Consider the following 14,775-nt stretch of genomic DNA (forward strand, 5'->3'; position numbering starts at 1 on the left):
GGGCCGATTTCCTTGAGAATGGATAGGTTTGATCTTCTTGCAGTCCATGGGACTCTCAAGAGTCTCCTCCAGCACCATAAATAATAAATATTATTATTATTATTGCTCTGCTGGGGATCAGGGGCACTCTCCATCCCCAGCAGAGCCATCCCTGGTGGTAGTGGCCATCAACAGCTCTCTCCTCCTTCATGATCCCCTTTCAAAGCCATCCAAGTCGCAGAGAGTTCCACAGATTAACCATATCTTGCGTGAAGAAGCGCTTCCCCTATGTGTCCTGGCGGAACTTCCAGCATTTCAGGTCCATCGGGTGTCCACGAACTCTGCAGGCTAAAATGAAACTCCAGCTTCTGCACCCTCCCGAACAACAACTTTGCTCATCAGAAAAAATAAAATAAAAAATTCCTTCCAGTAGCACCTTAGAGACCAACCAAGTTTGTTCTTGGTATGAGCTTTCGTGTGCGTGCACACTTCTTCAGATTTGCTCATCAGCTTCCGTTCTCCCTCCCCGGCGAACGAACTACAATTCCCATCATCCCTGGCGTAGCTGCCGCGCAGGCGCACAACCCTATTCCCAGAACCCCTTGCCCGAAGGGAGCCACGCGCCTTAAAACCAACAAACTATGCTCCTCGAGCGCCGCGCATGCGCGAAGGGGCGCGGCCTAAGGACGTGGCTTCCAAGGTTTTTTCCCCTCAGCAGGCAATGGCTGCGCCAGGCGCTGGTTCCTCCTCAGGAGGGCCCGCCGCCCTCCAGCCGGCAGGAGATGCCGGCCGGCCGCCGCTGCATATGGCGGCGCTGGTGTTGGCTCGCGGCGGCAGCAAAGGAATCCCGCTGAAGAACATTAAGCTCCTGGCAGGGGTCCCGCTGATTGGTTGGGTGCTGAGGGCAGCCCTCGACTCCGGCGTCTTCCAGAGGTGTGCGCATGCGCGAGTACCATTTCCTTTCCCTCTCCCCCCCCCCTTCACCCACCCAAGGAGGGAGATTTCTTTTGTCTCCAGGCGAGACTTCGGGGTTATTTTGAGACTCTCTGTAGATTGGACAGAGGAGTTGGGGGGAAATTGCTTCTTTTTCAAATTTCAAAGCATGTCTTCTTAGCTTAATTTATATATAGTCCGGGCTTGCTGTGGTTTTCTGTGGTTTTTTTCATTTTCTTGTGTGTGTTTATTTGTTTATTTCACAAAATTTATGCAGGTATACCGCTTGATTGTAAAGTGGAGGGAAACCACAAAGTAGCTTACAGAAAGAATGAAACAGTTGTTCGTTTTCTGTAATTAAACAATGACAGCGTAAAAACAACTACAAATATGTCATTGTGCCTGAAGATTTACTCCACTACTTACTGGTTTGCCGAGTCTAGAAGGACTTAAGAGCAGTCGTGTTCAGACATTTAAATCTCACACTTGGGAGATCGATTAGGTCTTTGATTAACTTTTTATTAAGAGACAGTTCCTTCTACACCTCTGGAAAAGTGGCCTGTTCTGTAGGAATTTGAAGGAGAAAGGTTTTGTGGGGACGATCTGATTCTTCAGGGGAGCAGAATGTGCCGGAATGTCTGCCTCAAATAATTATAACCAAATATAAAATAAAAAAATCCTTCCAGTAACACCTTAGAGACCAACTAAGTTTGTTCTTGGTATGAGCTTTCATGTGCATGCACACTTCTTCAGAAACTTAGTTGGTCTCTAAGGTGCTACTGGAAGGAATTTTTTGATTTTATATTTTGTTTTGTCTTTGGCAGACCAACCACGGCTACCTACCTCAAATAGTTATTTTAACTCTGCAATGTGTTCTATTCTGTTTTATGTACTTTATCTTTAAAATTAATTAATTAATTAAAAATTTCCATAACAATTTAAAAGCAATTTGATAGATAGATCTAAAACAACACAAACATTTCAGAAGAGTACCTCATACATATAAAAACAGTCAAAAGTTGTTCCGTAAAGGCACACCTTTGGTTGCATGCCCGAATGACTATATGTAGTGGTTGGGGGGGGGGAACCTCTCCAGAACTGGTATAACTGCATCTGGAACATAGTGGTGTGTAAAGAGTTGACACAGAGTGACAGAGACTTCATTGAGTCAGCTGTGCTTGAATGGGCCTCGTTGCCTTTTGTTTCCTTTATCCATGTTGCAGTTGAAGGACTGTGATTGCCGAGTTCCCAGGGCTCTTTGGAGCGGGTTGGGCTAGATGACCCTCAGGATCCCTTCCAACTCTACAATTCCATTATTCTTTCTGGCGAGAGACTTTTGGACATGAATGTTGCCTTTGCTTTAATGCAACGTTGCCCGCTGCACCTTCCTCTCTCTTTTCTTCCTTTCCAGCTGAAAACAATAACCAAATAATTTTTTTTAAAAAATGCATAGGATCAATCTGTCTTATCTGTTGCATTTAACAGCTCATTTTTTTGATACTGAAGTCGGCGTCCCATGAGCCTTCCATTCTGCTTTCTTGGATTTTATTCCCACTCATGAGATACCAAATTACTTGGCTGTTTACAGGCCTGCCACTAAGGCTGAGCTGTAATGCAGAAATGGAGAACCTGTGGCCCTCCAGATGTTGTTGGACTCCAACTCCCATCAGCCCAGCCAGCGGTCACAGATTGATGTGGGCAGTAGTCCCAACAACGTTTGGAAGGCTGCAGATTCCTCATCCCTGTCCTAGGTACAAAGGAAGATGTGAACACCATGCAGATGCTTTACATGTCCGATGTTTGCAAGGTTTTCTTTTCTTTTCTTGTGACTGCCGTTCTCGAATGGCCTGTGGGGAAATAGCTTTGATCCTTCTTGTCTGTCTGGGAAATAACTTGTTGCCGCTGCCTTCTGCCTGCCGACAGCGTGTGGGTTTCCACAGACCACGACGAAATCGAGAAAGTGGCCAAGCAGTTTGGGGCAAAAGTCCACCGGAGAAGCTCGGAAGTGTCGAAAGACTCCTCTACCTCCCTAGATGCCATCGTGGAGTTCCTTCAGTATCATGATGGTATGGCGTCCACCTTCGTTTTAAAAAGATCTGTATTTTTATATCCCACCCCGCTTTCTCAAGGCAGCTTAAATGTTGAAAACAAATAAGAAATCAAATAACCATCTCTAAAATATTGGCAAGAGGCAAAATAGGGTAATTCGCATTGCAGTGATTTGCACCAGAAAAAAATTCAGTTTGCATTGGAAATTGTTCTAATTCAGCATGTTTATTTTACTTGCATTTAGTAAACAAAGGTAAACACTTTGAAATTGCAAAGCATGCCTAATAATTGCATTTGCACGTAGCGTCCAGTCATAGTTTCTAAAGAATTTTATGAAATGGGGGGGGTCGACACCCCCCCCCCAAAAAAAAAATCAGCTTGCTTTTTCATGATTTTCAGTTCAGCCTTGTAAACAAATCTGCAAAAGTTACTAGCTGGTTTTAGGTTTGTTTGTTTTTAATAAAGTAGCCTGCTGGGGACCAGCAAAGAATGGAGCTGTGCCCCTCTGGCTCACCCACGTGGAATTTCATGTTGCCAGTGGTTACCAAATTGCAAAACAACATCAAACCTGGTGTTACGTGAAATATATTCAACCAACACACAAAACGTAACCGGCTGTGCATTCGCATAAACAATGCTCTTCTGCATTTTTCACAATATCAAATATTTCTCTTGTACATGATCAACACATAAATTTCAACAAAGTAAACAGAAGTCCCAATAGATCATTCATAAAGTCAAAATATTTGCTACTTTCTGTTCCACGTATACCTTTGTATATTCATAAAATCCAAATGGGAGCTTGCTACAGTTCCATAGAATCTTGACAAGGATTTCCGGAATAATGCCTTGTTTCGCCCTCCTGGGCTTCATCAGTTGTACATGTTCTAAATAGTATAAATGAATACAATGTCATATTTCAACATATTTTGACAAATAAGAACAATATAAACAATTGTACCATAGGTATACATACCGTATGTAGTATATCAAGATTATGGCTCTTATGACATAGTGGTCGCTGCAGTAAACATCAACTGTTGCAATGTAAGGTTATATAGACAGGCGCAGTATTGATTTTAGTTACAGGTGATGGCAATCTACAGCTGCAAAGTTTGCTTCTTAAAGTGACCCCTTTAGCAGGTTACCAGGGCTACTGGCTAAATTCAAATTTGGTCCTTCTAAAAAATAATAGCCTGCTGATGTTTTGGATTTCCTCTTACGTCTCCGCCTGAACTTTTTTTATGTAGTACCGGAAATGCTACTGATGCATTGTGAGTAATATTCCATATTGTTACCTAAACACTGTGATATTCATCTCCTCTGTGTCATTCTTTTCCCCTTTCCCCTCCCTGCTTCAGAGGTTGATGTCATAGGAAATATTCAAGCAACTTCCCCTTGTTTACATCCCACCGATCTTACCAGGGTGGCCAAAATGATCCACGAGGATGGCTTTGATTCCGTGTTCTCTGTCGTCAGGCGGCATCAGTTTCGGTGGAGCGAAATAAAAAAAGGAGGTGAGCGGTATTGCTTCTCATAAAAGCATTCAAGCAAATGTAAATTATTATTGTTTTGATCATTATTACATATGTTTAAGTGCCATACATAGCACAATGCAGTCCTATATTCAAACTCCCAAGTGAATTTAAAATAAAAGCAGTCAGGCATTTTCCCCCCATCTATCCCTATTAGACTGATCCTCAATCTTTAATAAGGGACACGGGTGGCACTGTGGGTTAAACCACAAAGCCTAGGGGTTGGCGGTTCGAATCCCCGCAACGGGGTGAGCTCCCGTTGCTCGGTCCCAGCTCCTGCCAACCTAGCAGTTCGAAAACATGCCAAAGTGCAAGTAGATAAATAGGTACCGCTCCGGCGGGAAGGTAAACGGTGTTTCCGTGCGTTGCTCTGGTTCGCCAGAAGTGGCTTAGTCATGCTGGCCACATGACCCGGAAGCTTTACGCCAGCTCTCTTGGGCAATAAAGCAAGATGAGCACCGCAACCCCAGAGTCGTCCGTGATTGGACCTAACGGTCAGGGGTCCCTTTACCTTTACCATTCTTTAATTCTCGTTCTTCACTGGTCATTTTGAGTGATTGCAGTTCAGATTGTGTGGTTAGGCTAGCGTTAATCCCTTCCTTTGCCATTTCCATTATATTGGCTCTGCAATCAGATAATATCTCAACTTTAGCTTCAAGTGGCTGCAGAGCAGCAGTCCAGCCATCTGCTAGAGACCGTCTTATTTTGGCAGTGAGTTGCTCTGTATCCCTCTCCTCCTTTGGGGACATTGGAGGTTTTCATTACCTTTTGCCTGGAAATGCCAGGCACCATGTCTCCCATACCAGCTTTGTCCGACAGCTCAGAGAAGTCAGCCTTTAGAGCATCCTGGAGATCATAGGATCATAGAATTGTAGAGTCGAAAGGAACACCAAGAGTCATCTAGTCCAGCCCCCCTCGAGCCTCGTTAATTTGCTTTTGGGACTGCCAGGGTAGATTTGATTTAAATCAAATCAATTTCAGTCATGATTTAAATCATGGTTTAAATCACTAGTCAGTAAGAGTTGATGATGATGATGATGATGATGATGATTTTACAGTAAGACTCATTCTTGCTGATATAATCTTAATATTTACAACCAGATGAAGGTTTCATTTTTGGAATAATAAATTTTCAGAGTAGTTTTTACAGTTATATCAAAAATGACTGATTTGGTTATACTATTAGAAATACATTGACAGATAATTAATGAGATTATTGTGAGGTTTTTTAAGTTAACTGTTTATATTTGGACAACTTTTCTGCTGTACTTTATTGGAAGGAGAAAAATAATCATTTCCTTAATAACAATTTAAACAATTTATTTAACTAAAACAATAACATTATAGCATATGTATCCATGTTTGTTAATTGATGTGGTAAAACGGGTTTTTTAAAAAATAAAAAATAAACTTAGACTGAGTTTTAGCACACACACACATGAAAAACTTAAAACAAATCCTTATTTCCTGATGAATAGCCTTTGGACTGTAATGTAACTTAAATAGAAAACTATCTTTAGAAAGATTTTTCCTCCAAAAGCATTTTATTTTAAAAATCCGATTTTAATAATAATAATAATAATAATAATAATAATAATAATAATAATAATAATAATAGATTATTTATTGATTTTTATCCACCCTGGGGACTGCGAAAGCCCCACAGGGAGAGGTCTCGGGGAGGTGGGAAACAGCATCATTGCAAGCATTCAGTGCAGTGAGAGCGAGTGTGGTGTAGTGGTTAAGAGCGGTAGACTCATAATCTGGTGAACCGGGTTCGCGTCTCCTCCACATGCAGCTGCTGGGTGACCTTGGGCTAGTCACACACTCAGCCTCACTCACCTCACAGAGTGTTTGTTGTGGGGGAGGAAGGGAAAGGAGAATGTTAGCCGCTTTGAGACTCTTTCAGGTAGTGATAAAGCAGGATATCAAATCCAAACTCTTCTTTTAATCCCGAGGTTAGCGGAGATTCAAAATCGAGCTGCCATTGGACTTCATGGCAAGACACACACACACACCTCATTAATGTTGTCCTTTTGCCTATCGTCTCTTTCTCCCTCCCCCCCCTTTTATCAGTCAGTGAAGTGACAGTACCTCAAAATCTGAATCCGGCCAAGCGCCCCCGCCGGCAGGACTGGGATGGAGAGCTCTATGAAAACGGGTCTTTCTACTTTGCCAAAAGGCCGCTCATCGAAAAGGGGTATTTGCAGGTTGGTGCAGATGTTGAGCTGGGAATTTCGCCCGTCCCATCTTAAAAGTTTTTTCTTCTTTCCTTTTTGAAATTGTGTTCTAAGGTGAGCTTGAGGCTCCTGTCTCCCAGGTCTCAGTCCAACACTCTTAACCCTGTACAACACTTATTTCAATGCAGCTCCCTTAATTGCTCTTTAAGCACCTACATTATGGGAAGGAATCCTGGGTGGGTGGGTGTCTTCTCTCCTGTGCCATTTTCCCACCAAAAATCCCCCTTCAAAGCTGTCATTTGCCCCAAAGGTGCCACTGAGAGCCCGTGTGGTGTAATAACTTAAGAGTGTTGGACTGAGACCTGGGAGACTGGGATTCTCGTCCCAACTCAGCAATGAAACTCGCTGGGTGACCTTAGGCGATTTATCAACCTAACCCACCTCACAGGGTTGTTGTGAGGATAAAATGGGGAGAAAGGGGACCAATGTAATAAATAAATACGTTGTAATGGCACCTTCTGGCTAAACATCAGCCTTTCTTGCTGGCTGTGGGGGGATTTGGCAGGAAAAATTGAAAGGGGAGAAGTTTTAGAACTTCCTGCCTGGGTTGTCGTTCCCCACCAAGGCAACTGTTTGAAAGCAGTGCTTATCTGAGATTTTAATTATACCACATCCAGTAATCTGGCTGCTGCATTTTTGACCTGAATTGACGCTTCCTAGCCGTCTCCCAAGGGCAGCCCCATGTGGAGCACATTGCAGTAGTCCAGTCTGGGCTGGCGCATGGGAGTGCAGTGGACAATTTGTAAACCTTGTCGAGTCAAAATAAATAAGTGGAAAGGTGTAGGAAGAGGCTCCAGTGTAGCACAAGATCAGAGATACTTTAGTTCACATGCACAACTGGCTAAGAAAGCCACCAGTTTGCCTTGCTTAGGCGCTTAAGCTCAGGTCTCCTTGAGCCCCTTCCAGGAACCATTAAGTGGCGGACTTCCTTCCTTCCTTCCATGTTGGGAATGCCATCTGCTGCTGGAGAAAGGGTTGGGTTAGAGGCCCCTGCTGCTCTCCAGGTGGTTGCATGTGCCCCAGAGGTCATTTGACATGAAATACCACATGTTGGCATAATCTGCCCCTTCCTCCCTCTCTGCTTCAGCCAAACTGACTGGCGTGTTCTTTTAATTTTGCTTAGGGTGGGAAAATGGCTTATTACGAAATGCGTGCCGAGCATAGCGTGGATATAGATGTTGACATTGACTGGCCCATTGCAGAGCAAAGAGTCCTGCGGTAATATATGTGTATATTTCATTTATTTGGCGCCTGCACAGTTTGCTCCAATTTGTATTGCATACATTTCTTTTAGATGAATGTAGTTTTAGTGTTCGTGTTATGCCATTCACCATCATATGGCAGGTTTTTTTTTCTTAATGTTGATGGTATAGAAATTTTTACCCTTTGCTTTGTGGGGCAGCAACGGGATAATTATTATTATTATTATTTATTTATACCGCAGCCACTCTGGGCGGCTTCCAACAGAATATTAAAATACAGCAATCTATTAAACATTAAAAGCTTCCCTAAATAGGGGCTGCCTTCAGATGTCTTATAAAAGTCAAATAGTTGTTTATCTCTTTGACATCTGATGGGAGGGCGTTCCACAGGGCGGGTGCAACTACCGAGAAGGTCCTCTGCCTGATTCCCTGTAACTTGGCTTCTTGCAGCGAGGGAACCTCCAGAAGGCCCTCGGCACTGGACCGCAGAATGATGGGGGTGGAGACGCTCCTTCAGGTATACTGGACTGAGGCCATTTAGGGCTTTAAAGGTCAGCACCAACACTTTGAATTGTGCTTGGAAACGTACTGGGAGCCAATGTAGGTCTTTCAAGACCGGTGTTATGTGGTCTCGGCGGCCGCTCCCAGTCACCAGTCTAGCTGCCGCATTCTGGATTAGTTGTAGTTTCCGATTCACCTTCAAAGGTAGCCCCACATAGAGCGCATTGCAGTAATCCAAGCGAGAGATAACTAGAGCATGCACCACTCTGGCGAGACAGGAGAAGAAAGGGTTGAGGATGAAACCTTACTACACAAATCCAGAGTGGCGTCCCTAAGACTGCTGGATGGTGTCTTGTATGCCTCCTTCCAGCAACTCCTGCAGCCAAGCTGGTGTCAAATGTATTGCTCTGTTTTCCTTTGGACCACATCAGCGAGGCCGAGGGGGGTGAGGTCTTGTCGTCTGGGCAGCCCAGGACCACCACACACACTGCCCAGGCTCCAGGAGAGGTCACTTTAGTGCTGCTAAGGCGAGAGGCAGCTGTTGGGAGAGCCAGTATGGTGTAGTGGTTAAGAGCAGCAGACTCGTAATCTGGGGAACCGGGTTCGTGTCTCCACTCCTCCACATGCAGCTGCTGGGTGACCTTGAGCTAGTCACACTTCTTTGAAGTCTCTCAGCCCCACTCACCTCACAGAGTGTTTGTTGTGGGGGAGGAAGGGAAAGGAGAATGTTAGCCGCTTTGAGACTCCTTCGGGTAGTGAAAAGCGGGATATCAAATCCAAACTCTTCTTCTTCTTCTGTTATGACTTACTAGTTTCTGCAGCCACAGCAGGTGCTCTTGATTCTCCAGCAGTTTGACATCACCCCTAGATGTGCACTCCATTGTCTGTCGAGACAGATGGATGCCCACAACAAAAAAGAAAATTTTGCAAATGAATGTTAATTGCCTTATGAATTTTTAAATTGAAGAGTGCTATAAAAACATAAATGTAAGGAATACATACCTAAAACATCCAGCCACACCGTAGCCCAGTTTTCATTGAGGTTGCAAACTTGTGCCTGGGCTATTCCGCTCCATCCTGCGATTGGGGGTTCACACGATCGAATACTTCCTATATGCAAAAATGCCCTCTTCGAAGGAAAAAAAAACCGGGTAGAAGGCTAGCCTAGCTTCCTTTATTCCTGACACCTGCTTGTTCAGGGAATTGTATTAGAGGGAAAATAAATTGGGTGGGTGCCTCCCTACAGAAGTGGTTTAAGGAGGTTCAAAGACTCTCTCAAGGCAAATCTAAAAAAATGTAGTATAAACACCAGCAACTGGGAAACACTGGCCTGCGAGTGCTCCAATTGGAGAACAGCCTTTACCAAAGATGTCATGGGATTTGAAGACGCTCAAACTCAGGACGAAAGGGAGAAACGTGCCAAGAGGAAGAAGGCACACTTGGCAGACCCTCACCATGATCAACTTCTGCCTGGAAACCACTGTCCCCACTGTGGAAGGACGTTTGGACCCAGAATTGGCCTCCACAGTCACTTACGGACTCACTGTTAAGACCGTGTTTATGGAAGACAATCTTACTCGGCTACGAGTGATCGCCAAAGAAGAAGACAGACGTGGTGCAACCCAGAGGAAGGTTTGCAACCTCAGTGAGAATGAAGTTCTTATTCTCTTTATTTGTTTCCCCTTTCCCCAGTCATGTGAGATTGCATAGCAGAGGCAAATGTCACACACAAACACACAGACGCCACCCCCTTACTTACGACTTCCACGTCCATCTTTCCAGGTACGGCTACTTCGGTAAAGAGGCCTTGAAGGAGGTGAAGCTGCTGGTTTGCACCATTGACGGATGCCTCACCACAGGCCACATCTACGTCTCGGGAGACGAGAAGGAGATTCTTTCCTACGACGTCAGGGATGCGACCGGAATCTGCCTGCTTCAGAAAAGAGGTGTCGAGGTGTGTCTTCGCTTCTTGCAGCTGTCTTGCGGTCGATTCACCCGTCAGGGTTGCCAGGAGGAACTTGCCTTTCGTTGTAAGGAAAGCAAGTTTCTAGATCTCAGCATTTCGGGGAGAGAACCTCAAAAGCATATGGCTCAGCGTGGTTGGGACTTTAGGAGGGGCTTGGCGGGGCTTTCTTGCCCGGATTAAATGTGGCCATTTCTCCCATCTCCCACTAAACTCAGGAACTGCACGTATGAGTTCTCAAAAAGAAAAAAAGAAAACATCCCAAATTGCTGCAATAAGATTTGTTCCAACAAGATTTCATCGTGTTATTTCTACAGGAGCTTTTCAAGTTGCAAAACTATCGTGTAAAGCTCCTGTAAAAATAACAAGATAAAATTCACTCCCCCCAGAAAACGGTGGTAGCCACCAACCAAGATGAGTTTCTTTTTTTGTATGTTTCTAATTACTATTTTTTTTTGTGGAAATAATTTTTATTTGATTTTACAAGTACAGAGTTATAACATTACAAAATACATATCCATATTTAGAGATTTCTCTGAATCTCTAGACTTCCCACCTTTCCCCTCTGTGGGTCGTGTTATAAACCTTATCAACTGCATATTATTTCATCATTAAATTATATGTCTTTTCCTTTTTATCCACAATATCTTCTACATTACAAGTGTTATTGCAATCCTGCTAGTGTTTTCATCCGCTTACAGTGGTCTCTCGAGTAAATTATAATTTCCCCCCATTATTTTATTGAAGTTTTGGTCTTCTTGGTTCCTGAGCTTTCCGGTCAGTTTTGCCATTTCGGCGTAGTCCATCAGCTTATTCTCTGGTAGGGACTTTGTCTTTCCATCTCTTAACCCAGATGACTTTCAGAGAGGAGCAGACTGCTAGCCATGCTGGAAACTATGCTCTGTGAGAGGCCTGCAAGAGGAGATGTTAAGAGGCCTCTTCTGGCCTCTTAACGTGCTCTGCCTCCACAGTTGGAGGCAGTTATGCTTCTGAATACCAGTTGCTGGAAACCTCAGGATGAGATAGTACTCTTGTCCTTCTCATGTCCCCCTTGCAGGCTTCCTACAGACACCTGGTCGACCACTGTGAGCACAGGATGCTGGACTAGGTGGGCCATTGGCCTGATCCAGCATGCTCTTCTTGTGTCCATAGGTGCGGCTGATCTCCGAGAGGGACTGCTCATCGAAGACTCTCTCCGCCATGAAGTTGGGCTGTGCTGCGGAAGTCAACGTGGCTGACAAGCTGCCGGTCGTAGAGAAATGGAGGAAGGAAATGGGGCTTTGCTGGAAGGAAGTGGCGTATTTAGGTGAGGCCTGATCTCCACCTGAAAAATCTAGCTCTGTGCTGCATGTCAGGGATGGGGAGCCTGTGGACTACAACTCCCATCACCCTTGGCCATTAGCTGTGCTGCCTGGAGCTGCTGGGAGCTGGAGTCCATCAACAACTGAAGAGCCAACCCACAAGCGTTCATTACGTACACTATATTGCATGAGGGATGGGAGGGCGCCAAATTTTGGCCTTACCTCCAACAGAACAAGGCAGCGGTGCAGCCTGCGGGTTCCATGCCAAGGTTGGACTGCTCTGATCTAGAGTATCTTATGACAGCTCTAGTCAAAGTTTGCATCTAAGGGTTTGGTGTTGTTTTTTTACGTGTTTGGTCTAATCTAGGTATGACCATCCTTTGACCTTCCAAACGCTGTTGAACTCTACCTCCCATCAGCCCTTGCCTGCTTGACCAATGGGCCAAGTGTAACATGATTTGTAGTCCAACAACATCTTGAAGGCCACAGATTAGCCACCCTAGAGAATCTCATCTTCTCTTGAAGAATACAAGCAAAAACCAAGCAAAGGCTCCTGTTCCCAATGTGCTGGGGGGTTCTCCTGCACAGCTGTGATTCCTGCAGTGCAGGGGGTTGGATTACATCACCCTTGGGGGGGGGGGGTCCCTTCCAACTCTCCAATCCTATGAAACCTTAGGTTTTGTGGTGCACTGTTGCAAGCGCCTTCATTCTTTTGGGAATGAAACTCAGAAGCTTCGATGAATGAATGCTCAGAATCAACAGTCTTCTACTAGCGGTAGGCTTTTGTCGATCGGGTCCTGATTGAATGTGTGTCCCTGTCGCTGCAGGAAATGAGGAATCGGATGTGGAGTGCCTGAAGAAAGCTGGCATGAGTGCCGTCCCTGCCGACGGCTGCCCTGCTGCCCAGAAAGCCACGGGCTACATCTGCAAATGCAACGGTGGCCGCGGCGCAATCCGGGAGTTTGCAGAGCACATATTCCTCCTAATGGAAAAGGTGAATTCAACTGGAAAGAAACTCTGCTGATAAAATTCTGAAGCCACCACCCTTGGGGAAGCAGTCTCCTAATTCATTTCTTACCATTCACTCAGTGTGATCTCCCCCCCCCTTTTTTTTCTTTTTTTGACATTTCAAGGATCCCAAAGGGCATTATCAGGAAATTGTAAAAGCCTGGATTTCCATGCATTTAAATCAAATCATTATGTTTCCTGTTGTGGTCCCACGCTGGCATAAAAAAGCCAGCCAAATCAAGCCAATATTGCAATATAGCTCAACATCATGGGTCTTGCTAGAATGTTAAAAGTTTGCAACATTCATGTCTGCCTTTCTGCAAGGGGTGGGGGGACCTTTTTCTTTTTGGCAAATGTGATTCTTGGTGATTTGGGTTTTGTTTTTTTTAAGGAAAATGTAGGATTTTATCAGTATCAAATGCTATTGTGCTAGGGACGGATTTGACTGGAACGAGGAGGGGCCCTTGTTTTCAAAGTTCAGTTCCTTGCAGGGATAATAATAATAATAATAATAATAATAATAATAATAATAATAATAATAATTCATTATTTATACCCCGCCCATCTGGCTGGGTTTCCGCAGCCACTCTGGGCGGCTCCCAACAGAATAGGGAGTGGTCTTCTATGTGAGAAAGGGTCTGCCCTCTCCTGTCTAGTAGGAATACAGGCGCTCCACTGTCCATCTCTCAAGAATTGTGCTCCTGCAGCAAGGTTATATATAAGGACTCTCAAGTTTGCAAGAAACTGAATCTCGCCGATGTTCTGGATCGGACAGCGTAGGGGCCCATAATTCAGGGGTGGCATGCATGCTTTATGTGTGGAAAGTTCCCAGATTCAAACCCCGGCATCTCCAGTTAATAGGATCAGGGGAATGGTAATGTGAAATGGCCGTAGACCCTCGATCAATAATCCTGGGCTTGATGGACACATAATCTTCCTACAAAGGCAGTGATAGGCTGCCCTGGTTCCATTTGTTGCTGCTATCTGTTTGACATTTGCACCCAAATTTCTGCTACAGATGTTGCCCATTCCTACTTGCGGTTCATAGGCTACTCTGCCTTTCGATTCTGGTCTTCAGGTCTGATGCTCATTTTCTCCTCCCATCCCTCTCCTCTTATTGGAGAACCTTCCCCCCCTCCCCAGAGGGTGCATATGAGAATTCTGCCTTCCTTACAACCCTTCCTGTATATTGGGGGAGGGTGGCTTGCATGCTGAGTAAAGGCTAGGGTCAACACTTCTCCCCAATATGCTGAATTCTGGATCGGCAAGGGATGGGTTGGGCTGTTGTTTTTTTTAGCACGAGAGGACCATTCAAGCATTCAGCTCCCTCGCCTGCAGCAAGACGTAACAGTCTGATAAATGTTTTCCCTCCTGTCCTTTTGGACTGAGTTTAGCTAGAGGATAAGTTCCCCCCCCCCAAAGCACTTAGCACAGCACAGTGGGTGTTTCGTTTTAAAGGACGATAGAGGCATTTTGCTAGCTGCTATGCACTCGGGGCCAGTAAGCACGATCTGGAAGGCTCTGTTTATTTGCAAGCGCCGCACACATAGAGACTTGTATCCACCCTTGCTTAATGTTGGCTGGGTCACGTTTATGCATGGATCCAGTATGCACAGGATTAAAGCATCTGCTTTGCAGTCGTCTACCTTCTTCTCAGAAATCGCCTTCTGGCAAGACTGGATATATGGACCTCTGAAACCAATTCTAGTGGTTCTCCACGTTCAAAACTGGTCACCTCTCCAGAGGAAGAAAACCCCACTCTTGTGAGCAGAATACCTGCAAATAGGTTTGGCTGTATTTATCTTCTGTTCCCCCCCCCCCAAAAAAAAAATGGAATAGCCAGGTGTGAACTGGAGTGGGTTTTGGCCAGATTGGAAGAGACAGAAGAGGAGTTGACGATTTAGTACCAAAGGAGTGATCTTCCTTTCTCCTGAGACCTCAGCACTTAAGCAGAAAGATGAGCAATGAATTTATTTTGAATTACTTGTGAGCGGAGGGTGGGTTGTACTGTTACCTGACTGTTGTATTCAAAAAAATTACCAGGTTCTGGGAACTGCAAGTGAG

General features: G+C 44.9%; 1 protein-coding gene across 1 annotated transcript; it reads left to right on the forward strand.

The window, feature by feature from the left end:
- Positions 1–700: 700 nt before the first annotated feature.
- On the forward strand, positions 701–12,748 carry CMAS (cytidine monophosphate N-acetylneuraminic acid synthetase). Its single transcript, XM_033162443.1, has 8 exons — positions 701–912; positions 2,836–2,978; positions 4,323–4,478; positions 6,573–6,706; positions 7,860–7,954; positions 10,222–10,393; positions 11,555–11,708; positions 12,531–12,748. The coding sequence occupies exons 1-8, from the start codon at positions 701–703 to the stop codon at positions 12,725–12,727; spliced, it is 1,263 nt and encodes a 420-aa protein (XP_033018334.1). The 3' UTR covers positions 12,728–12,748.
- The last annotated feature ends 2,027 nt before the right edge of the window (positions 12,749–14,775 follow it).

This window comes from Lacerta agilis, chromosome 10 (assembly GCF_009819535.1).
Source record: "Lacerta agilis isolate rLacAgi1 chromosome 10, rLacAgi1.pri, whole genome shotgun sequence".
Lineage (NCBI taxonomy): Eukaryota > Metazoa > Chordata > Lepidosauria > Squamata > Lacertidae > Lacerta > Lacerta agilis.